The 20,542-nt window shown below is 48.0% G+C and overlaps 1 protein-coding gene across 2 annotated transcripts in view; it reads left to right on the top strand.

Annotated features, from left to right (window-relative positions):
* Positions 1–2,316: 2,316 nt before the first annotated feature.
* SLC24A1 (solute carrier family 24 member 1) overlaps positions 2,317–20,542 on the top strand; it is a 29,220-nt gene continuing 10,994 nt past the window's right edge. The window contains exons 1-4 of one of the 2 annotated variants that reach the window (XM_078079188.1): positions 2,548–2,662; positions 4,192–4,345; positions 15,921–15,974; positions 17,294–17,414. In XM_078079188.1, coding sequence (XP_077935314.1) covers positions 4,253–4,345; positions 15,921–15,974; positions 17,294–17,414 — 268 coding nt within the window. In that variant the 5' untranslated portion in view covers positions 2,548–2,662; positions 4,192–4,252. Of the gene's footprint in view, positions 4,346–15,920; positions 15,975–17,293; positions 17,415–20,542 lie in introns of both variants that reach the window. The other variant, XM_078079187.1, reaches the window with a different exon arrangement.

The following is a 20,542-nucleotide window of genomic DNA, read 5'->3' as shown; positions in this document are numbered from 1 at the left end:
CTGAATCTTTCCAGATCTTTCCTCCCCCTAAGCATGGTAACCCTGCACCATCTCTCCTTCCTAGAGCTTAGAACCAAGTTTGAGAAATGTCCCCAGTTTCCTTGTTGACTGCAGGGGACCACGGAGAGCCCATCTGTTTCCCCAGTGGAAGGCCCACCCTGGCAGAGGCACTGGGACCCAGAACTTGTACAATGCCCTGATAAGCTTCTTAGAGGCAGGTATTAGCAGGGATCGGATATTCTTCCCCTGAGATGCCCTTCACACCCGACCCTGCCTTGAATTAGGATTCCACAGGGGAGCTGGGTACAGGAGAATGGGGTGTTTCCTGCTGTCCAGCTTCAGACTCACTCTTTGAGACCCTGGATTCTGACAAGTTTCCAGAACTAAGAAGACACTCAGATGTCCAGGTTTGAAGGTAAATGATGTGATTAGGTAGGAGGGGTCAGCCGGGGTGCCGGCTCAGCTCCGTTAGACAACACAGGCAGACCAGAAAGAAAGAGACCCTCCAAAGTTTCTTTAGGAGAGTCAAGCAGCTTGCTGCGGAGTTGAGTTTATGGCAAGGGACAGGGCCACTGGGAAGACGGTTACAGGAATCAAGGACAGAGAAGGAAATGTACTTATTCTGTACTTCTCCTTTTGCTTGTTCCTTTTTTGCTTTAAGACAAATGCATTTGCGTCTCTAATTAGTGTGGCCTGCTGGGAAGATTGGGGCATTAGAAGGCTCACCTGCACAGCCACTCACAGGCTGTGTCAGGTTGAGCAAGTCCAGCTCCTCTCTGGGTCTCAGCTTCTTCATGTCCCAAATGGGGAGTTACGCTAACTAGTGTCTGTAAGTCCTCCTACCTTTAATGACCTGTGACTCTATGAGTCACTCATCTCACTTCTAATATATTCCTTTAAATGCAAAACCAACCATTTCTAGTTATTGTTTTATAATAATCTGCAGACACTAGAGATTTAATAAATATTTACTTGGGCTGGACCTCAGTGCCCTTCTTTATAAATTGAGGATTTTTTCAGAGCCCTTCATGTTCTTCTTCCCCTCCTGAAGAATATAAAATTAAACCTTTATATAAAACTATAAAATTAACATTTTATATAAAATTAACCCTTATGTAGCACTTGATTCTGTACAATGCTTTTCATAGACCTTATGTGTTTTTACTCTCTCAACATTCCTGTGACATAGGTATGTGTTGTTACTATTGTTATTTCTTTTTTTTTTTTTTTTTAAAGATTGTATTTCTTTATTTGACAGAGAGATAGAGAGAGAGCACAAGTAGGCAGAGCGGCAGGCAGAGGGAGAGGGAGAAGCAGGTTTCCCGCTGAACAGGGAGCCCAATGTGGGGCTTGATTTCAGGACCCTGGGATCGTGACCTGAGCTGAAGGCAGCCGCTTAACCAACAGCCACCCAGGCGCCCCGTATTGTTATTTCTATTAAAATAAATTAAATTTAAATTTAAAATATCATGAAACGGCACAGGATAAAAAGGTTAAACAGTTAAACTGAACATCAGGATTTACTGAAAAGTAAGTCTTCCTCAGACCCCGATCTCTGTTTCCCTTCTCCAGATGTCCTTCCAAGGATCATCTTTGCATAATCAACCCATATGTTAACACGTTTATTTCACAGATGAGGCAATGAGGTTCACCTGTCCAGGGTGGCACAGCTGGAAAGCAGCAGGGCTGGAAATCCAGGCCTTTGACTCCATTCTCCATGTTCTTCCCACCACACCACACTGTCTGGGAAGCATCATGACATTAGCTTTGTCCTCTCTGGGTGATACCATGGAATTGTTTTAAATGGGTCCAAAACCAAAAAACCAAAAAACACCCACACGGAGTCTTGATGTTTCTAGCACTGCCTTCTTCTGCTGCCTATTTTTGTCTAAAGCTTAAAATCTTGTCTCCTTATCTTCCTCCTGCCTTTGACAAGGTGAGATCTGTGGCCTGGGGCACCAACTGTGGATGACTGGCTCCCAGCAACTCAGGCTTGGACTTGAGGGGTGCTGGCAGACCTCTCGCAGGGATCCCAAAGAGGGTGAGGTAGACCCAGCTCAGGAACCTGGGCTGTTGGCCTGCCTACACAGCACAGAGGACCTCTAATGCTTTTTCCTAAGAGCGGGCATTTTTCTCTGGAACAGGCAGTAGGGGTAGTTTTGTTCCAGCAGAAACAACTGCTTCCTAACACAAAGACCTCTATATGAATTGTCATCACTCTTTTCTAGGTGATGGTTTGATGGCTCCCAGCTCTCCTCTTAGGGGCAAATAACCTCTTTTTTTTTTTTTTTTTTTTTTTCCCTCCCTCAGGTTTGTGGATACCCCCTGGCTGGGCTTCATGGAGAAATCTTCACTGATCACCAACCTGAATCCCAGAACAGACCCCATCTTTCCATGGACAGAATGAGAGGTCTTGTGTAACCAGGCATAACTGGCCATCATGGGGAAATTGATCAGAATGGGAACACGGAAGAGGCGGTTACTCTGGCCAAAGCGGCTTCTTTGGAGTCGACTCTTCTTCCTGTTGGGAATGTTGATCATCGGTTCCGCCTACCACCACCTGAGGAGCCCCCGGGGCCTCCCCTCATTGTGGGCAGCAGTCTCCTCCCAACACCCTGTAAAACTGGCCAGCCGTGACCTCCCTAACAACGATATGATGATGGTGAGCAGTGACCCTCCAAGAGCTAGCTCTGAAATGGTGGGTGACACACGGGTGCCCCAAACTACAGTGGGCAGGGGTGAGGCAACACGTGGCATAACAATGGAGAATACCCCCAATCCACCCAGAAGGACAGCCAACATCACTCCAACAATGCCCAAGAATAACTACAGCCTAACAGCTGCAGACACAGAAAGAACGAAGGAAGACACCACAATCACACCCAGTAGAGTACTGAATCACTACACCCCAACTTCAAAAAGGCCAACAGTAAAGAATCATACCCCAACAACATCACCCAGGGTAGAAATGCAGAGCTATCACCCAACTCAGGCTGGGAGAAAGGTGATGAGATACACCCCATCTCCACTTGGTAGACTAGTAAGCACTTATGCCCCATCCACACTCATGACAATGACAGAGAGCCATGGGATCGCCCCCAGAACAACAGTGAAAGACAGTGAAACTATGACAACCACCAAAATATTGGAGACCAACCCCTCTAAGAGATTAGTAGAGGAAACCACCCCAACTACTCTCAAGGGAATAATTAATAAAACGCCAACTTCCCTGATAAATGACATAGAAACAAACATCTTGACTTCTCCAAGGAGTATGATGGAAGAGAACACCCTGACTGCCCCCAGAAGAGTGGACAATAACAGATCGACCAAGCCCCGGGGGTTAGTGGGAAAGAACAAGCTGACGGCGCCCCTGGGAATGGGCCTGGAGCACACCACAGCCATCTCGGAGGGGCAAGTGACAATACGCACCACCACAACAGGCGGTGGCCCAACAGAAACCAAAGCCTCTACCGCTACCTGGAGTATTAGTAATCCCTTATCTGGAACGAGCGTGTCGACCCGTGGAATATCCTCCGCCACCTTCCGGGGGCTGGCAAAGAAATCTTCCATGGCACCCAGGCCCTCATCACCCTCCGAGGTCAGGGCAAATCCAACCATCCGGGTCCGTCACTGTGTGGTTGTGGAGCCAGCCCCAGCGGTGCCCCCTGCTCCCTCCCCCAGCCTGACAACAGCTATGATCCCAGAGGCACCCAGTTCCAATCCCTCAGCGCTGCCTCCTGGGTGGCCAGACCTTCACTCCAAGGCAGAGTACCCCCCAGACTTGTTCAGCATAGAGGAGCGGCGACAGGGCTGGGTGGTCCTGCACATCTGTGGCATGATGTATGTGTTTGTGGCCTTGGCCATCGTGTGTGACGAGTACTTTGTCCCAGCCCTGGGTGTCATCACAGATAAACTGCAGATCTCAGATGATGTGGCAGGTGCCACCTTCATGGCTGCTGGAGGCTCTGCTCCTGAGCTCTTCACCTCCCTCATTGGTGTCTTCATCTCTCACAGCAATGTGGGCATTGGTACCATCGTGGGCTCTGCTGTGTTCAACATCCTCTTTGTCATCGGCACCTGTGCCCTCTTCTCCCGGGAGATCCTCAATCTCACATGGTGGCCCTTATTCCGTGATGTCTCTTTCTACATCCTTGACCTGATAATGCTCATTCTCTTCTTCCTGGACAGCCTCATTACCTGGTGGGAAAGCCTGCTGCTACTGCTGGCCTATGCTTTATATGTGTTCACCATGAAATGGAATAAGCAGCTCGAGGTCTGGGTGAAGGAGCAGCTCAGCAGGAGGCCAGTGGCCAAGGTCATGGCCCTAGGGGACCTCAGCAAGGTAAGGACAGGCTGGCTCAAATTTCTGTAGCCCCTTTGGGGTAAAAAGATGAGGGGAGAGACCAGTGACTGTAGAGTAGAAATTGCTGGGTCAGACCTCAAGAGATGGGTGCTCTGCTTCCCTTTGCTATTCATTCAACATTTTTTTTTTTAATTTTTTTATTGTTATGTTAATCCCCATACATTACATCATTAGTTTTAGATATAGTGTTCCATGATTCATTGTTTGTGCATAACACCCAGTGCTCCATGCAGAACGTGCCCTCCTCAATACCCATCACCAGGCTAACCCATCCTCCCAACCCCCTCCCCTCTAAAACCCTCAGTTTGTTTTTCAGAGTCCATTGTCTCTCATGGTTCTTCTCCCCCTCCGATTTCCCCCCCTTCATTCTTCCCCTCCTGCTACATTCTTCTTCTTCTTTTTTTCTTTCTTAACATATATTGCATTATTTGTTTCAGAGGTACAGATCTGAGATTCAACAGTCTTGCACAATTCACAGCGCTTACCAGAACACATACCCTCCCCAGTGTATTCATTCAACATTTAAAGTCCTATTCTTTGCCAGGTGCTTGGCAAGAGTGACCTTGGCTCAGCTCCCAATCATCCGATGGTTATTATTACGATCCACCATTGGCAGGGGAAGAAACGGAGGCCTAATGAATTTAAAGCACTGTTCAAGGTCACACAGCAAATAGGCAGTGGAGCTAAGATTTGAACTTGGGTTGGTCTGACTGGGTGTTTGGAAGTGACATTTGAGCTGGGCTTTGGAGAATATCCAAGGAGTTATCAGGCAGGGAAAAATGATAATCTCTTCCATGTGCATGGTGTTTAGGGTTCATCTAGCACCTTCTTTCTCATTTAATCCTGTTTGTTCACATTCCAGATTTGGAGTTAGTGGCTTGGATGGGGTCTGACAAGGTGGAAGTTTTTTGTTTTTGTTTTTGTTTTGTTTTTGATATATTGGAGATGAGAGCTCCACTCATCCACTGACAAGCTAGCCTTGGGTGCAGGGCCCTCTCTCTTGTCGAGTGGAGGCCAGATACCAGAACTCCAACCCTGAGGCTTTCTCTTGGCTCCAGAGTTGTTTTTTAAGAATATCTGTGCCCCTGTGAGGGACCTTCCTTCTAAGTTCATTGCATGGCTCAATAACCTGCAAGATAAGATTAAAGTGGGGAAGTGATCTCTGAAAATTCATCTCAAAGTTTTCGTTCCTTGACTCCAAGGTGAGGTACCCTAGGGAACACAGACCCTGTTTCTTTCCTGCTCCTAAAGGGTGGGTTCGGGCAAAGGTTGGCTCTCAGCCTGCCTCTTTCATGTCTCAGAGAAGCCACTGGTGTGGGCAGAATTTTGCACGCAAAGAATGGAAGGACTTAGCTACTTAATCCAGAGCGGTTTTGATGAGTGGGCAGGATGGGGACCAAATTCAGCAGCGTGTCTGGGAGATATATGATGCAAGAGAGATGAAATGTACTTCCTTTAGGATTTTTGAGATGATGTGGTATTCTGGCCGGAGCACAGAAGTAGGAGTCAGGAAATCTGGGTTCTAATCTGATTCTGCCTCTAACTAACAGTGTGACCTTGGACGAGTCCCTCCCTTCCCTTCTCTGGCAGAAATGACAGAGTCCAACTAGTCACCAAAAGGTCCTGTTTAACGATCATCATCCAAGCGAGTTTCGTTCTAGCTGGCCCTACACAGTGGTTATTTGTCTGGTTTGGTCAACTGAGCTCCACCTGCCATATTTGCAGATGGCCCCCAAAGAAGAAATGTCCTACGCAAGGTTATATAACCAGCAGGTATCAGAACCAGAATGGGAACCCAGTATCCGAACTCCCCATTCAGTGCTATTTCCTGTCAGTCTACTGCTCCTTGAAGCCAGAAACTTCAAAAAGAAAGGGAGGCTCAGAGCATTACATCATTTAATATGAAGAGACAAGGGCCTCCCCCCAAATGAAGTCCTCAGGGCCTTGCTGAGGGTGGCCATGAAGCCTGGCACTCTCCTCTGAGAAGTGCATCTAATGCCTTCGTGTACATCAGGCCAGCAATTTTCAAAATGCCTCTGACTTGCCTCCCGGTCATTATCAGTGATTCTGTTTTTATTTAAACTCTACAAATTCTGAATTTTCCATTTTGCGAGAACTAGATCATCAAAGCAGAGGTTGTGAAACAAGTGAAGCATAATCATGATTTCAAAGGAGAATTGTAACCTACTTAAGAGACTCTTCTAGGGCATTAGTAGCAGCTCTTGGCCAACCAGTGAGAGTGGTGCCGATCACAATTCTGTTCTTATTTGCTGAAACAAATCCAATATGAATTTTAATTAACAGCGTTATTGAAAAAGAAAAAACGAAACACGTTGAATTACTGGCTATACTTGAAAGTCAATCTGTATTTATTTAAAATTAAAAATCTAGGGGTGCCTGGCTGGCTCAGTCAGTGGAGCATGCGACTCTTGATCTTGGGGTTGTCAGTTTGAGCCCCACATTTGGTGTAGAGATTGCTTAAAAATAAAATCTTTGAGGGACACCGGGGTGGCTCAGTTGGTTAAGCATCTGCCTTCGGCTCAGGTCATGGTCTCAGGGTCCTGGGATCGAGCCCTGCATCGGGCTCTCTGCTCAGTGGGGAGCCTGCTTCTGTCTCTGCCTGCCACTCCCCCTGCTTGTGCATGCTCTCTCTCTCTTACAAATAAATAAATAAAATCTTTAATAAAATAAAATAAAAAACCTATAGTTAGTACTTTCCAGCATTAACAACTCCTCACTAAAAATTAGTCCAAATAATAAGAACTGTGGCTATTTTGAAATGGTTTTTAAAATATCTGGATTTGGATTTCACCTCCAGTGTCTAAAAGCCAGAGAGAGAGAGAGAGCGAGGGAGAGATGGAGAGAGAGAGAGCGAGAGAGAACTGTCTTTGCTTGTATCTTTATGTCTGTGTTTCCTGGCCACTACCTATGATCTGGTCAGAGGGAGATAGATTGTCCTGCACTTCACTGATAGACTGAGAGCAAGCCATTCAGTTTTGAATTCATGAAACAATTCTCTGGAAATCCAATTGTTGATCTAGTAAACTGTGTTGGCATTCATTTTTGCAGTTTATGCAAGAGTGTGTCCTCACCCCTGTAAACTGTTTCACTTTAACATGAAAATAAACGTGCCTTACTCTCTCACTCCTGTTGATGTACTGACTCACACCTCTCCTTGACTAATGGTTCCCCTCTTTGAGCATCACCCCAGGAAAGCAGGGGGCCTAGGAAGCGGCTTATTCAATCAGCCATGCTCCGAAGTGAAGAAGTCAGAGAGAAGTGGGGCATAACCAGACAGAGTGGTAGGAACCAGGGAGGGAGGCTGGGGAGGCGAGGTCAGAGCCACAGGTGTTCGAGAAGTCTAAGCAGCAGGAAGAGAGATGGAGGGCAGTGTGAGCCAGCTCCCTCTGGAGAGAAACAGGAACAGGAAAGACATCTGGGCCTCTCCCTTCCTCTGTTGCCAGCCTGGGGTGAGGTGTGGAGGGGTAGCTACAGCATCAGGCTCATCATTGCCACTGCATGGGGAAACACTCTTTGTATCTCCCAAAGAGGTGAGCATGGGCTCTCGTCTCTAGCAGGAGGCGCACAAGTATGTGGTTCAGTTTCCTCAGGAAACCCTAACAGTTCAGGGGCTCCAGTGTAGAGAGAGAAAGGAGTGGGGAGGGAATCCTTACTTATGGAGGGCCTATTCCATACATATCTGATCTCAACAATTTCTCACAAAAGCCCTACAAGGATGGATTGTAACCTCCATTTTGCAGATGAGGAAACTGAGGCTCAGAGAGGATCATTAACTCATCCAGTTCCATAGCTTGTTGGTGGTTCTCACCACTGGCGCGTGAAACTGTATATCTGGGTTTTAACCCAGGCTCCACTGCAAACTGCCCCTGTTGCTCTGGGCAAGTCAGTGCAATTCAACAAACCTTTATCAGTAAGTGCTTAAATGAAAAACAGCGTGGGGAAAAGATTGTGTCCCTTCCAGTAGAAAGGACAGGCACAGAAAAGAGTAACTGCAATAGAACGAACCCTATACAAAGTGCTACGAAGTCACTTTGCTTTCCTACCTTAGATTGCTTATCTATAAAGTGAGTGGGATGATGATCTCACGTAGGGGTTGGCAGACTTCTACGGTAAAGGGCCATGCAGTCTCTGTCACAACCCAGCTCTGTTGTTGTAGCATGAAAGCCGCCACAGACAATACACCAACAGACAGGAGCGGCCACATGCTGTTTTCCCAAGTACAACATCCTTGTAGGTGTTCCAGCTGAACAACTTGGGGATGAGAGCAGCAGAGAATGATTCATTTTCTTCCTGAATATTTACCCAACTGATATCTGTAGAGTTTCTGAGCTGGAGGGCCTTTCACTTTACTTTTTATTCTGCTCTGACAACCTAGAATTGAGATAAAGGTTTTTTTGGGGGGGGAGGGAATGATTCTAATCAGAATTCACTTAAGAGCATTTCTAGAAAAAATAAAATGGTGTAGCATCAGACATGGACACATAGTAACAATTTTAGAGTCTCTCTTTTGACACTGGCTGAAAAAAAATCAAAGCTAAGCTATTTTAGATGACATTGGTCAAACTGGCATGCACTGGATGCCTTCTATGACCCCTATTATTGACTTGCTCTGAAACTTTATACCTGTGTATAAAGTATACCTGAATATAAACTATACACCTCTCAGTGTATTTATTCTAGCCCCAAATGATAAATATCTGACTTGCCTTGACCATGCATAATCACAGAAAGCCAACAAACAGCAAAGCTGATGCACTGGCCTGGCTTAAAAAGCTTTATCTATCTGTGGTTGAAGCACCACAGGCCTTTCTTTATAGAGAGAGCTCCCAGCTTAGCTAGAAAAACCAGCCATCTGCATGAGATGCTGATTGGCAATATGGTCAGAGGGGCACCAGTGGTAAAAAGGGATCCAAGGGGGGAGGGGAACAAGCCTATTTTGGATCCTTTTGGGTCCCTATCCACATCATGCCCTCAAGAATACTTCAGAATGTGAAACTCTGGAGAAAAGTCTGCCATTCTTTCCTCAAATGCATTGGGGGCTGTTTTTTGTTTTGTTTTTCCCTGGCAAGGTTTTTTTTAATTAAACCAACCAACGTGACCCTCCAAGCAGACAAACCAGGTGCCTCCTAAGGGGGCCAGTCCTCCCCTTTCTAGTCAGGGTTGACATTTATTCCAAGGGCTTCTATCAGTGGCCTGTATTCAGCAGGGCTGTGGACAGGAAGCCCTGTGAACAGGAAGGGCTCTCCAGCATCTGTGGACCCCACTCATGCTAGGCTGCAGGGAATCCACTAAGCTCCCAAAGAGCCCCTCCTAGCCTGGGCTGAGGGCTTCCCACCTTTTCCTTCCTTCCTTCCTTCCTTCCTTCCTTCCTTCCTTCCTTCCTTCCTTCCTTCCTTCCTTCCTTCCTTCCTTCCTTCCTTCCTTCCTTCCTTCCTTCCTTCCTTCCTTCCTTCCTTCCTTCCTTCCTTCCTTCCTTCCTTCCTTCCTTCCTTCCTTCCTTCCTTCCTTCCTTCCTTCCTTCCTTCCTTCCTTCCTTCCTTCCTTCCTTCCTTCCTTCCTTCCTTCCTTCCTTCCTTCCTTCCTTCCTTCCTTCCTTCCTTCCTTCCTTCCTTCCTTCCTTCCTTCCTTCCTTCCTTCCTTCCTTCCTTCCTTCCTTCCTTCCTTCCTTCCTTCCTTCCTTCATTTTTATTTTATTTTTATTTTTTTAAGTAGGCTCCTCACCCATCGTGGGGCTTGAACTAACAACCCTGAGATCAAGAGTTGCATGCTCTAATGACTGAGCCAGCCAGGTGCCCCAGGGTTCCCTCCTTTAACCCCTTGGATAGTTAGCTTCCTCCCAGTTGTCAGAAAAAGATGATAAGAGTAGAATTCTCAATTTTAGGGCTTCTTTTCCTCATAACATTTTTTTAGGGTTCACCTGCTAGTTGGTGCTAGCAGATGACAAAATGAATGAATAAGAAACAAACGAATATGAACAGAAAAACTCAAACACCTGATCATGCCTGGTCCGATAGCTTGTTGTTTCCATGGATGCATGTGTACCTGTAATTGAGATTTTACATGCATTTATGCCACACAGTAATATTTTCTCATAGTGTGTATGATGGGATTAAATATGAAATTAAATATTGATGGTGTTCTACAAATAACAGCATGATTTCTAGATGCTCTGCCCCCTGAATAAATTGGAAATATAAAACTAACCTTATTTAGTGTGGGGGAGTGGGCATATGGATGCTAAATAAGTAAAAACAAGATAATTTCAGAGAGTGACAAGTGCTGTGAAGGAAATAAGCATGCATATGGTGGAGAAGGACTGGAGGTGGTGGGCCCCCTTTATTGAGGGAGAGCAGGAGAAGCCTCTTGGAGGGAGAAGGGTCCAAATAGAGATCTGCAGAATGAGAAGAGAAACCACCCCATGCTCCATGGGGAAGAATTCTGGAAGAGGAAACAGCATTTGCAAAGGCTCCGAGCCCGGAAGGAGCTCAGTGCATTAGAATAAAGAATTGGAGGCCAATATGGTCAGTGAGTAAGGGGACAGTGGAACAAGATAACGCTGGAGAGGTGGCTTCCTGTGGGGCCCTGTGGGTCAAATACAGAGTTTGGATTTTAACTGAAGCTCAGCAGGGAAGGAAATGATGAGGAGCCATATTTAAAAGGTCGCTCCTAACTGCTGTGTAGAGAAGGAACTGTAGGTGTGCAAGGGAGTCCAGTTACGAGGCTGTTGTGGGCATCCAGCTCGTATATCTTTAAGAGACGTTTTGAAGGCAGAGTCATCTGGACTGGTGATGAAGTGGATGTGAGGGTGAGACAGCAGGAGAAGTCAAGGATGCTGCCAGGTTTTCGGCTTGAGCAGCAGGGTAGATGGTGGTCCCACCCAGTGCAAAAGGGAAGACCCAAGGAAGAACAGGTTTAGGGACACTCAAGACTTTCCACTCAGGAATGATGAGTGTGTGTGCCTATGTCACCTCCAGGTGGGTATGTCTAGGAAGCAGTTGCCTACATGGGCCTAAAGCTCAGAATCAAGGTCTGGGCTAGAAATAGAAATTTGTGAATCACTGACAATGTGTGATAATTAAAATCAATGACCAGTTGAGAGAGAGAGTGGGGGTGGGAGGGGGAGGCCCTAGGTTTGTGCCCTAAAGAACTCCAGTGTTGATTCATTCAGCAAACATTTATTGAATCCCTTTATATGAGGCCTGTGTAGGGTCTGGGGTTACAATGAGAAAAAAGGCACAGTCCTAAGTCCTTGATGAGCTCAGTCTCAGCAGAGTGGGAGTTGATCCAGATTTCGTGGGGCCTGACACTCTTTAAGAAAAAGAATATAAAACTATTGGTACAAAAATCAAATACAAGGTCTTGTAAAGTGTTTATGTAGGGGAGACATGGGCCTTGGAAATTAAGCTTCACCGGCTCCATGGTAAATCCTCCTCAGTGGGGAAGACAGATAAATAAAATTGATGTGTAATGGTATAGGAAAGCGCTAAGGGATTTAGTACTGCAGAGAGTGGACATCTCAGCAGACCAGAGAGTCAGGGAAGGCTTCCTCTGGGAGGCGATGTTTAGCAGAATCTTGAAGAACAAGCAGGGGGTGGCTGACTGAAGAAGGGGTAAGAACTCTCCTGGGCTTGTGCAGAGGCCAAGGAAATGAGACACCATGAGATCATAGCTGCACTGTCCGGTATGGTGACCACTACCTACAGGGAGCCACTCAGCTCTTGAAATGGGGCTAATCTGAACTGAGATGTGCTGTAAGTATAAAATATACAGTGGGTTTCAAAGGCTTAGTATGAAAAAAAAAAGGGCAAAATAGCTCATTGATATTTTTATATTAATTATATGTTGAATTATAATATTTTTAGTATATTGGGTTAAAGTATATTATTCAAATTAATTTCACGTGTTTCTTTTACGTTAAAAAATGTGGCTACTAAAATAGTTAAAATTACGTGTGTGACTTGCATTCTATTTCTCTTGGACAGTGCTGGACTAGAGGTAAGAGGAGGCTGATAGGTGCTCAGGTAAGGAGTCTGGACTCCCTTGTGAGGATAGTAAGCCCCTAGGGTGTGGGGGAGGGACATGATTTGTGCTTTGTTTAGAAAATCACTCTGGCTGAGGGATAGAGAATGAACTAGAAGAGGAATAATCAGGAGTCAGGGGGGTTTTGCAGGACTGTAGGCGGGAGAATGGAGAGATGAGGTGAAATTTGAGGACTTTTAGAAACTAGGTCTGGGGCGCCTGGGTGGCTCAGTCGTTGGGCGTCTGCCTTCGGCTCAGGTCATGATCCCAGGGTCCTGGGATTGAGCCCCGCGTCAGGCTCCCTGCTCGGTGGGAAGCCTGCTTCTCCCTCCCTCTCCCACTCCCCCTGCTTGTGTTCCTGCTCTCACTGTCTCTCTTTCTGTCAAATAAATAAATAAAAATCTAAAAAAAAAAAAAGAAAGAAAGAAACTAGGTCTGACAGCTAATTGGATGTGGGCTGTGAAGGAGAGGGAGGAATTCAGGTAGACTTCTGGGTTTCCAGCTTAGACGAATGAGTGGATCAGAGTGCAAGACTGTACTCAGGAAAGGGCTAGTGTGAAGAGCCCCCTACTAGAGTATAACCTGGGTGAAGGCAGGACTCAGACCAGGGATTCAGTAAATATTTGTTAAATGAATGCTAAAAAAAACACACACTAAAATGCGTGGTTCAGGAAATGTGTCATGGATGGTCTAGAAGGGGAGAGGTCAGTGATTAACTGCTACATCAATGGGAGATAGAAACTGGAAGTCAGGAGGAGGAGCCCCCTGAGGGACTGCCGTATTTGCCATCACAGGTTCGTATGAATGGCTACACGGGATCCCACTGCTCAGCCTCAGCAAGATACATCACAGGTGCTGAGGGCTTTGGCTGGCAGGAAAACATCCTCTTTGGTTTCCTCAGCCCCTTTGCTAATTTTCATGAGGAGAAGGAGAAGGTGGGGTGATGAGGCTGAAGAAAGAGGAGGGGCAATGGATTGGGGTCAGAGGTGGATGTGAAATGTGTTTGTACTAAGGGCATATTCTGAAAGCACCTACTTGCCAGGACTGCTACCCATAATAGACCCATCATCCACATCTAAATGGAGATGAACATTCATGTCCATTTACCTAAAATGTCAATAATTTAAAACAGAGCCACTAGGGAATAGAGATTTTACCTCATTACCTTATTTATGCTTGGGAAAAGAAATGTGAGTTAGTAAACAACAACAACAACAACAACAACAACAACAACATCTAATGGGGATCAGGAGATCAGAGTTCTGACACTGTCTTTATGAGTGTGGGCAAGTGACACACTCTTTCTGTATCTCTGTTTTCTCATCTATCAAAGAGCGGTAATAATACTAACCTTGTCTGCTTCATGGAGTTAGTAGTCTTGGATGAGAAAGCGAATGTGAAGGGCTTCAGAAAATTAGAAGTACATGCTGAACTCAGAAGATATCGATGGGTGCAAAGAATGATGAACTCATAGAGAAATATTTTGGCTTGAGTACATCTGATAGCAGAAAAATCATTAGGCATGTGCATCACGGGGCAAAAGTCAATCTCTCCTGCCCCTCTGTGGACAGAACTAGCTACCCCAAAGGGCAGCCTGGCTCCTCACAGTTTTTTGCCTCCAGAAACTCAACGGGTTAGGGTTGGACATGATAAACGTGAGATGGCTGGGCCAGCAGGGGTCGGTGCCGTGGCCCCCAGTACGCCAGTAAACTTACCCGTGTGTCATGAAAGAGTCGGGGGATTTGTTCACAAAATCAGCAGTGTTCCCTTCATATGCAGATGGGTTATTTCTGCTCTATTTAATTCATTTGCATATTCATTGGTTCATCCATCTGTTTATTTAATTCATTCAGCAATCTACGTCCAGCATTCAAACCTCCCCCATCCTTCAAAGCTTACTCAAACTCTACCTACTTCAGGAAGCCTTCTTGTCTCTCCCTCCACTACACCTTCATCTACGCTTTTCATTTCTTGAACCACGTTCTGCTTTGTCAGCATTGGTTCCAATTCCTTTCTGGACATAGAACACGTGTCCGCAACATCTTTGTATCCCAACAGCACTAGCACACTGATCTATAAACAGCAGGTGCTCGGGGAAATAAGAACTGAATGAATGAACAAATTGGGTGGATGGGAGGGTGAGGAGCCCTGGCTCAGGCTCTATTTTCTTTATTTTCTGAGTTGAAACAGAGACAGAGTATAGAACGTACAGTTCTAGTTCTGGCCACAGAGGCCAGAGTGGGGAGGTGAAGACAGTTTTGGGGGGGCAACTATTGGTGACCATGTTGCCTGAAGATAGCACTAGAAGCTACTTAGGAATAGCTACTCGTTCAGCTCGCTTTTAGTGAGCACCTACTATGTACAAGAAATGTGCTGCAGGTTAGGGGAACAGAGATGACTGTATCGGAAGTTCAAAAAAAAATTGCGTCTAGCTGGGTAAACAACTGACATAGGTCAAAAGTTAAAAAATGATCCTTTTAAAAGTTCAAATGGCACTATAAAGCAGTAAATGCAAGGTAGAAGGCTAGTGGCCCAGACAATAAGTACTGTGGGTTTAATGATTCTTCATCTTAGATTCTTCTAGGGCTGTCTCATTTCCCAGCTGGCTGCCCTGCAGCTTTCCCCAGGACCTGAGTGCTTACTCGATCATAGAGCCAGATTTTGGTAACAAAAAAGTGTGCTCACTGTTGTTATACAGCTTTTGAGGAGAGAGGTATCATAGGGAGCTGGAGTGAGGGTGGGAGTAGAAGGGGTCATTCAGGAAAGCTTTGTAGAAGAATTCACCCTGAATTTTCTGAAAAACTGGTAGACATAGAGGAATGGAGAAGGCATTTTAAGCCGAGAGAAGAGTCATGAACAAGGGTCCAGCAGTTGGAATGGATTGGGGACAGTTAGAGGACAGTTCATTCATGCCTCATTCAACAAATATTTATTGAATCTTGTGAAGTGCCCAAGAGTGTTTTTGTGCTAGACACACAGTGGCAAGTGAAGTAGGCAATCTGCCTTCAAGACGCTAGGGGGCAGTTAATTTATTTGTATGTTTGTTAACAATGTTAGCAATGTTTGTTAACACACAAATAAATTGAGGAAAGCGCTATGGAGGAAAAGAACAGGAATCTATAAAAGAGAATGAGACAACACCTTATCTCCCCAGAGGAAGGTGACGTGTAAATGGAGACCTGAAATATTGGGAGTGAGGGAAGGAGGGTGCCAAGCATGGGAGGAGGGGCCCCGTGATGAGGTTTTTGAAGTGGGTAAAGAGGGACTGAAAGACAGTTGGTGTTACTGGACTGTAGACAGTGGACACATCTGACTGGGCCTACGGTGTGCAGAGGGAAGCCAGACCGTGAAAGGCCAGGCTGGGGTTTGGACATGGTAAAACATCTTCTGAGAGCAGGTTATCTTTGGGTGTGTTTCTGTGTTCCCACCTGAGGGTTCCCCGGAGAGAAAGGGAAGTAGAGAGGGAGAGTAAGGGTCTCTCCAAACATCTCGTGATTCCTGTCCCTGTTTGCAGCCAGGCAGTGGGGCAGCTGCGGTGGATGAGCCACAGGAAAACACGAAGCTAAAGGTGGGTGCCATGTGGAGTCTGCCCAGCAGGGACACTGCAGGGTCTCGGAGGACAGCCATAGACCTGAGGCACTGCGGCCCTGATGCTGGGGATCCTGGGCCGGGTTCAGGCTTGGGAAACTCCTGGGAGTGCTCCCAGGATGAACCAGTGAAGGAGCCAGCTCCTTTGCCAGAGGGACTGTCACCTCCAAGGTGGCCTTGGAGGAGGTGCTTCTTTGGGAGCTAAATCCAGAACGTCACTGCTTGCCCTGCCACTAGCTTGCTGTGTGAGTTTTGCATCTGTAAAATGACTGTGCACTAGCCGAACTCAAGCCCCAACTCTTAGAATTGATCTAAAAGCCTAATTACCTGAATGCTCCAGAAATAAGAGAAACACAGGAGGGGCACTGGGAGCAGGGGAGACTGAGGTTTCTGAAAAATTGTATCTTAGCTGCCTTTTGCCGGTGGGATATTTGGGAAGAATTATGGGAACGTTAGAGAGGAGAGGCTGGGGCCTGAATGACATCTTCCTCGTCCAAAGAAAATCCCTAGGCATGTTGTGAAGTACTGTGTTACCACAGCACTAGATGGCAGAAGAGTTCAACTCCGGAGGGATGGGGGATGGGGGTTGGGGGGAGGGAGGGAGGGACTGAGCGAGTGTTGGTCTTGGATGTTCCTTTGTAAATCAGATGATATTTCTATGTGTGTCACATCTGGATATCTGCACATATAGATGTGAGTATGTGTGTGCCTATGAAGGTCTCTTGAAGCATCTGTGTGTAGGAAAAAAAGGAAGGGAACTGGGAATCCAAGGTCCTGAGCGCTAGTTTTGAGTCTTTTACTTACCTTGGATAAGGCACCTAGCCTCGCTCGTTTTCATTTCCTTTTCTGTAGAAGGGGATCACAGCCTCGCTTATCTGGGGCTGGGGCAATGATAAAGCATCACGATGCTTTGTGGACCGTAAAGCGTACCCGTGCACAGTGGGTCTGTGCGTGTGGTGTGTGGGTGAGTGCGTGTTTCTGTGAGAGTGTATTTTCAGGGAAGGACAAGCCCTAGGTAATGTGTTATGCTTTGTACACATTGTCTGCTCCCTGTTGAGACCTTGGGGGGATTATTCCGTATGTAGAATTAGCCAGTCATGGAAGAGTGGGGGGAGGCTGAGAAAGAAAGCAGTGTAATGCTCCTGATGGAGGTGAAGGGAGAGGGGAGGCCAGGGTCAGGCTCCTGTGCTTTGTTCTGCCTTCCAAGGGAGAGGAGCAGGGTTAGTGAGGCCCTCGTGCGGCTCTTCCCCTGGCCTGGGCCGGGGCCCACTGAGGCCTGTGCGGCTCTCCCCCGCTCAGCTCCCAGCAGTGCTCCCCGCGGTGCTGACCCGAGGGAGCAGCTCGGCCTCTCTACACAACAGCACCATCCGCAGCACCATCTACCAGCTCATGCTCCACAGCCTGGACCCCCTGGGACAAGGTAAGCAAGGCCTCCCCAGCCTGGGCCCCCTGGGACAAGGGAGCAAGGCTTCCCCAGCCTGGGCCCCCTGGGACAAGGTAAGCAAGGCCTCCCCAGCCTGGGCCCCCTGGGACAAGGTAAGCAAGGCCTCCCCAGACCTGCGCGCTCCCCTGTCTACTCCTTCCCTCCTGCAGCTGCACAAGAACAGGGGCCTGCAAAGGGGAGGATGAGGGCAGAGCGGGGAATCGAGAGCAGAGGAGAGCTGGGGTGTGAGGCCAACAGTCTGGGAGACAGGGCAGAGAGAAGGCATAGGACTCAACAGGAGCTAAGGTCCTTAGGTATCCACATCCCACGACTTCCCTGTCTCCGGGTCCCCTCCTGTAAAAGAGTTCACCTGTAGTTAGCGAGGCCGTGAGTGCTGTGTGCCCTGCTCTGGTCTATGTTGGGGTTGCCCTCAGTGACTTCCCTACGAAGCCCACCACCCACAGGTTGGCTCCAGTATCCCACAGCATCTCCAGCCAGGCAGCTTGGCACAGGCTGACTGGCCAGGGCCACTGCTGGGGGTACCTCCTATAGGGCCCCACGGCCCAGAAGCTCTGAGTGGTACCTCCCTGTGCTCTGTGTTGAGCTCTGGAGTCCTACGAAAACTGCTAACCCCCTCTCCAGCCAGGAACTGCGAAGGAGCTGCCAGGACCACTTCTGGGGGTGGTAGGGGGCCAAAGTAAAGTGGGGCCTGATGTCTAACTTGACAAGTGATGGGAGTAGCTGAGCTTCTCACCATCCATCTTACCAAGTCCTGCCTTCTGGCCCCTTTCCCCAGAGGGCTGAGCTGAATATGACACCGGAGACTGACTCGTGAGCATCAGGAAGCACCTGGACTTACATTTCTGGTTCAGGGACAAATCTTGGGGTGGGGGGACTCAGAATTTCCTCAGGCCCTGCAGATACAGTATTGGGTTTTTGGGTATTTAAAAGGGTATTGGGCTGGGAAAAGCCGAGATAAAGACGAGATGATCTAATCTTCCTCCGAAAATCCTCAGTTGAGCCTCGGCAGACATTGAGAGAGGCCACCCCCAAGTATCGGTGCCCCTGGAGTTTTGAGAGTGGAGTTTGCTGCACCCGGCAGCCTGTGGGTGATTGGTGCTGGGGGCATGCCTGGCCTGGGGCACTGAAGGGAGCTCCGTCCCTGGGTTGGCAAAGTCCTGAAGATAAAGATCTTCTCCTGTATAGGACCGCAGGCCCCCCTGCCTGGGCCAATTCTGTGACCAGCAGCTGACCTACTTGTCCTAACAGGATTATGTGATGGCCGGGCCAGGCCCAGGTCAGAGGAGATTGATACTAAGTAGGAGATGATCCAGCTGCACTGAGAGCAGAGGGGCCATGAGAGGAAATGAACGCTGGGTGAGCCAGCGACAGTCACAGCCCCAGGAGGACAAGCGGGCTTCATACATCGTGGGCACATGTGGCCACGGAAAGGGCCCCGTGGCCGGTGACTGCTGATACGCTCTGGGCTCTGAGATGAAGTCCTGCTCGGAGAGGCAACTCTGATTCTACACCCCGAGGCCCCATCCAGGAGGCACTGGGACCTTGCCGAGCAGTGACAAAGGCCTTTGTTCCCAAGACTTTCCAGATACATATTTGTGTTTCCATCTGCTGGTTCCAAATGGCTCTCCAGATGTTTCCACCCTTTCCAGGTGTTCTGGCTCTTTCCACAGAGCCTATGTGTGGTCTGAACTCTCCCCTGCCCTGTGAAAGGGCTTCTCTTCTCCAGGACCCTATGCCTTTTACGGTGATTTCACTTGGATGTGTGTGTATGCATGAGAGAGAGGGAGAGGGGACCAGAAAGAGGCCCTGCAGCTGACCTGCTTTCCTCCGTGTCGTGGGAAATGAGAGGTTAGGGTGTGCGAGGAGGGGTCCAAAGGAAACAGGGGGACTTGGTTTTCCTTGCCAGCCCCTCCGGCCCACAGTCAGCCGATGGTCTCAGTGCCAGCCCTGGAAGCCGCGGGACTCTCCTGTGATAACAGCAACTCGTGTTGCCCCACAGAAGACTGCAATGCTCCATCCGTGCCAAGGGGGCACTGAAGTTGTGTGGATGAAGGAGGCAGTGGAGGGCCCGCTTTCTGACCTCTCGGCTCTGGGCCCTGACTCGGACCTGTGGGGCTGGCCCACCGGGACACCTCGAAGGGCCTCACGTGCCCGAGGGGTGGCTCTGCAGGATGGAGCCTCTTGCCAGAAGCGGCTGCAGCTGAACCAACTCTGAGAGTTTAGGAGACAGGCTGAAAGGAGGAAATTCCAGACCTGTTTATATTTCTTGCCCGTCCTGGACCCAGGCAGCGTTTGGTCCCCGCAGTTTTCTGCGTTGCACCTTCTCAGTCTGTCTGTGTCATAAACCAGAGGATCTCCAGGGTCCCTTTTAACTCGAACCCTCTGGAGTGCTGGGCCCCTACAGAGTTGCTTCCTGGGTGGGACAACTGCTCTCAACTACTCACTTCATCCTTGTTGTAGCGCATGCTTATGTAATGCTTTCTAGGTGCCAGGCCCTGTTTTAAGCACATTCATGGATATATTTATTTATTCCTTTAACAACCCTGTAAGATTTTACAGATGAAGAATCTGAGGTACAGAGAGGTTAAGGAAATCAGTGGGCTAGGTCCTTGGCTAGCAAGTGGCAGCACTAGGATTCAAACCCACTATTCTGGCTCCAGAATCCCAGCTAACCTTGCAAGATTTAATTGTACCAGTTAAAGCATTCTTATTTATTTTGTCTCATGGACCCCCACATCAGTGCTCTGTGTGTATCATGACGTTGCCTTTTTAGAGGGGACACGAAGGCTTAGAGAGGGTATGCAGGCTTCCCAAGGTCACCCAGTGCTCACAGGGGAGAGCCAGCCTGGGCTCCAGAATACATTCCACGGCCCACGTTTTATCACTTGTGCCATTTTCCTCACCCTCCGGGGCCACACAGCCGTGAGGAGGACCCTGATGAGCCCCTGCACCTCAGTCTCTGTGCCTCTACCTTGAATTACCACGTAAAGCACGTTTTGAAAGAGATTGCCCTCCTCATTTTTCTTGCTTCGCTGTCAGAGCAGCTCGATTGTGCACACAGTGCTCTGTAGGCTTCTGGCAAAGTGTGTACGTGGCGCCGTGGA

The sequence above is a fragment of the Halichoerus grypus genome, chromosome 8 (assembly GCF_964656455.1).
Source record: "Halichoerus grypus chromosome 8, mHalGry1.hap1.1, whole genome shotgun sequence".
Lineage (NCBI taxonomy): Eukaryota > Metazoa > Chordata > Mammalia > Carnivora > Phocidae > Halichoerus > Halichoerus grypus.
This window is presented reverse-complemented; position numbering and strand designations above follow the sequence as displayed.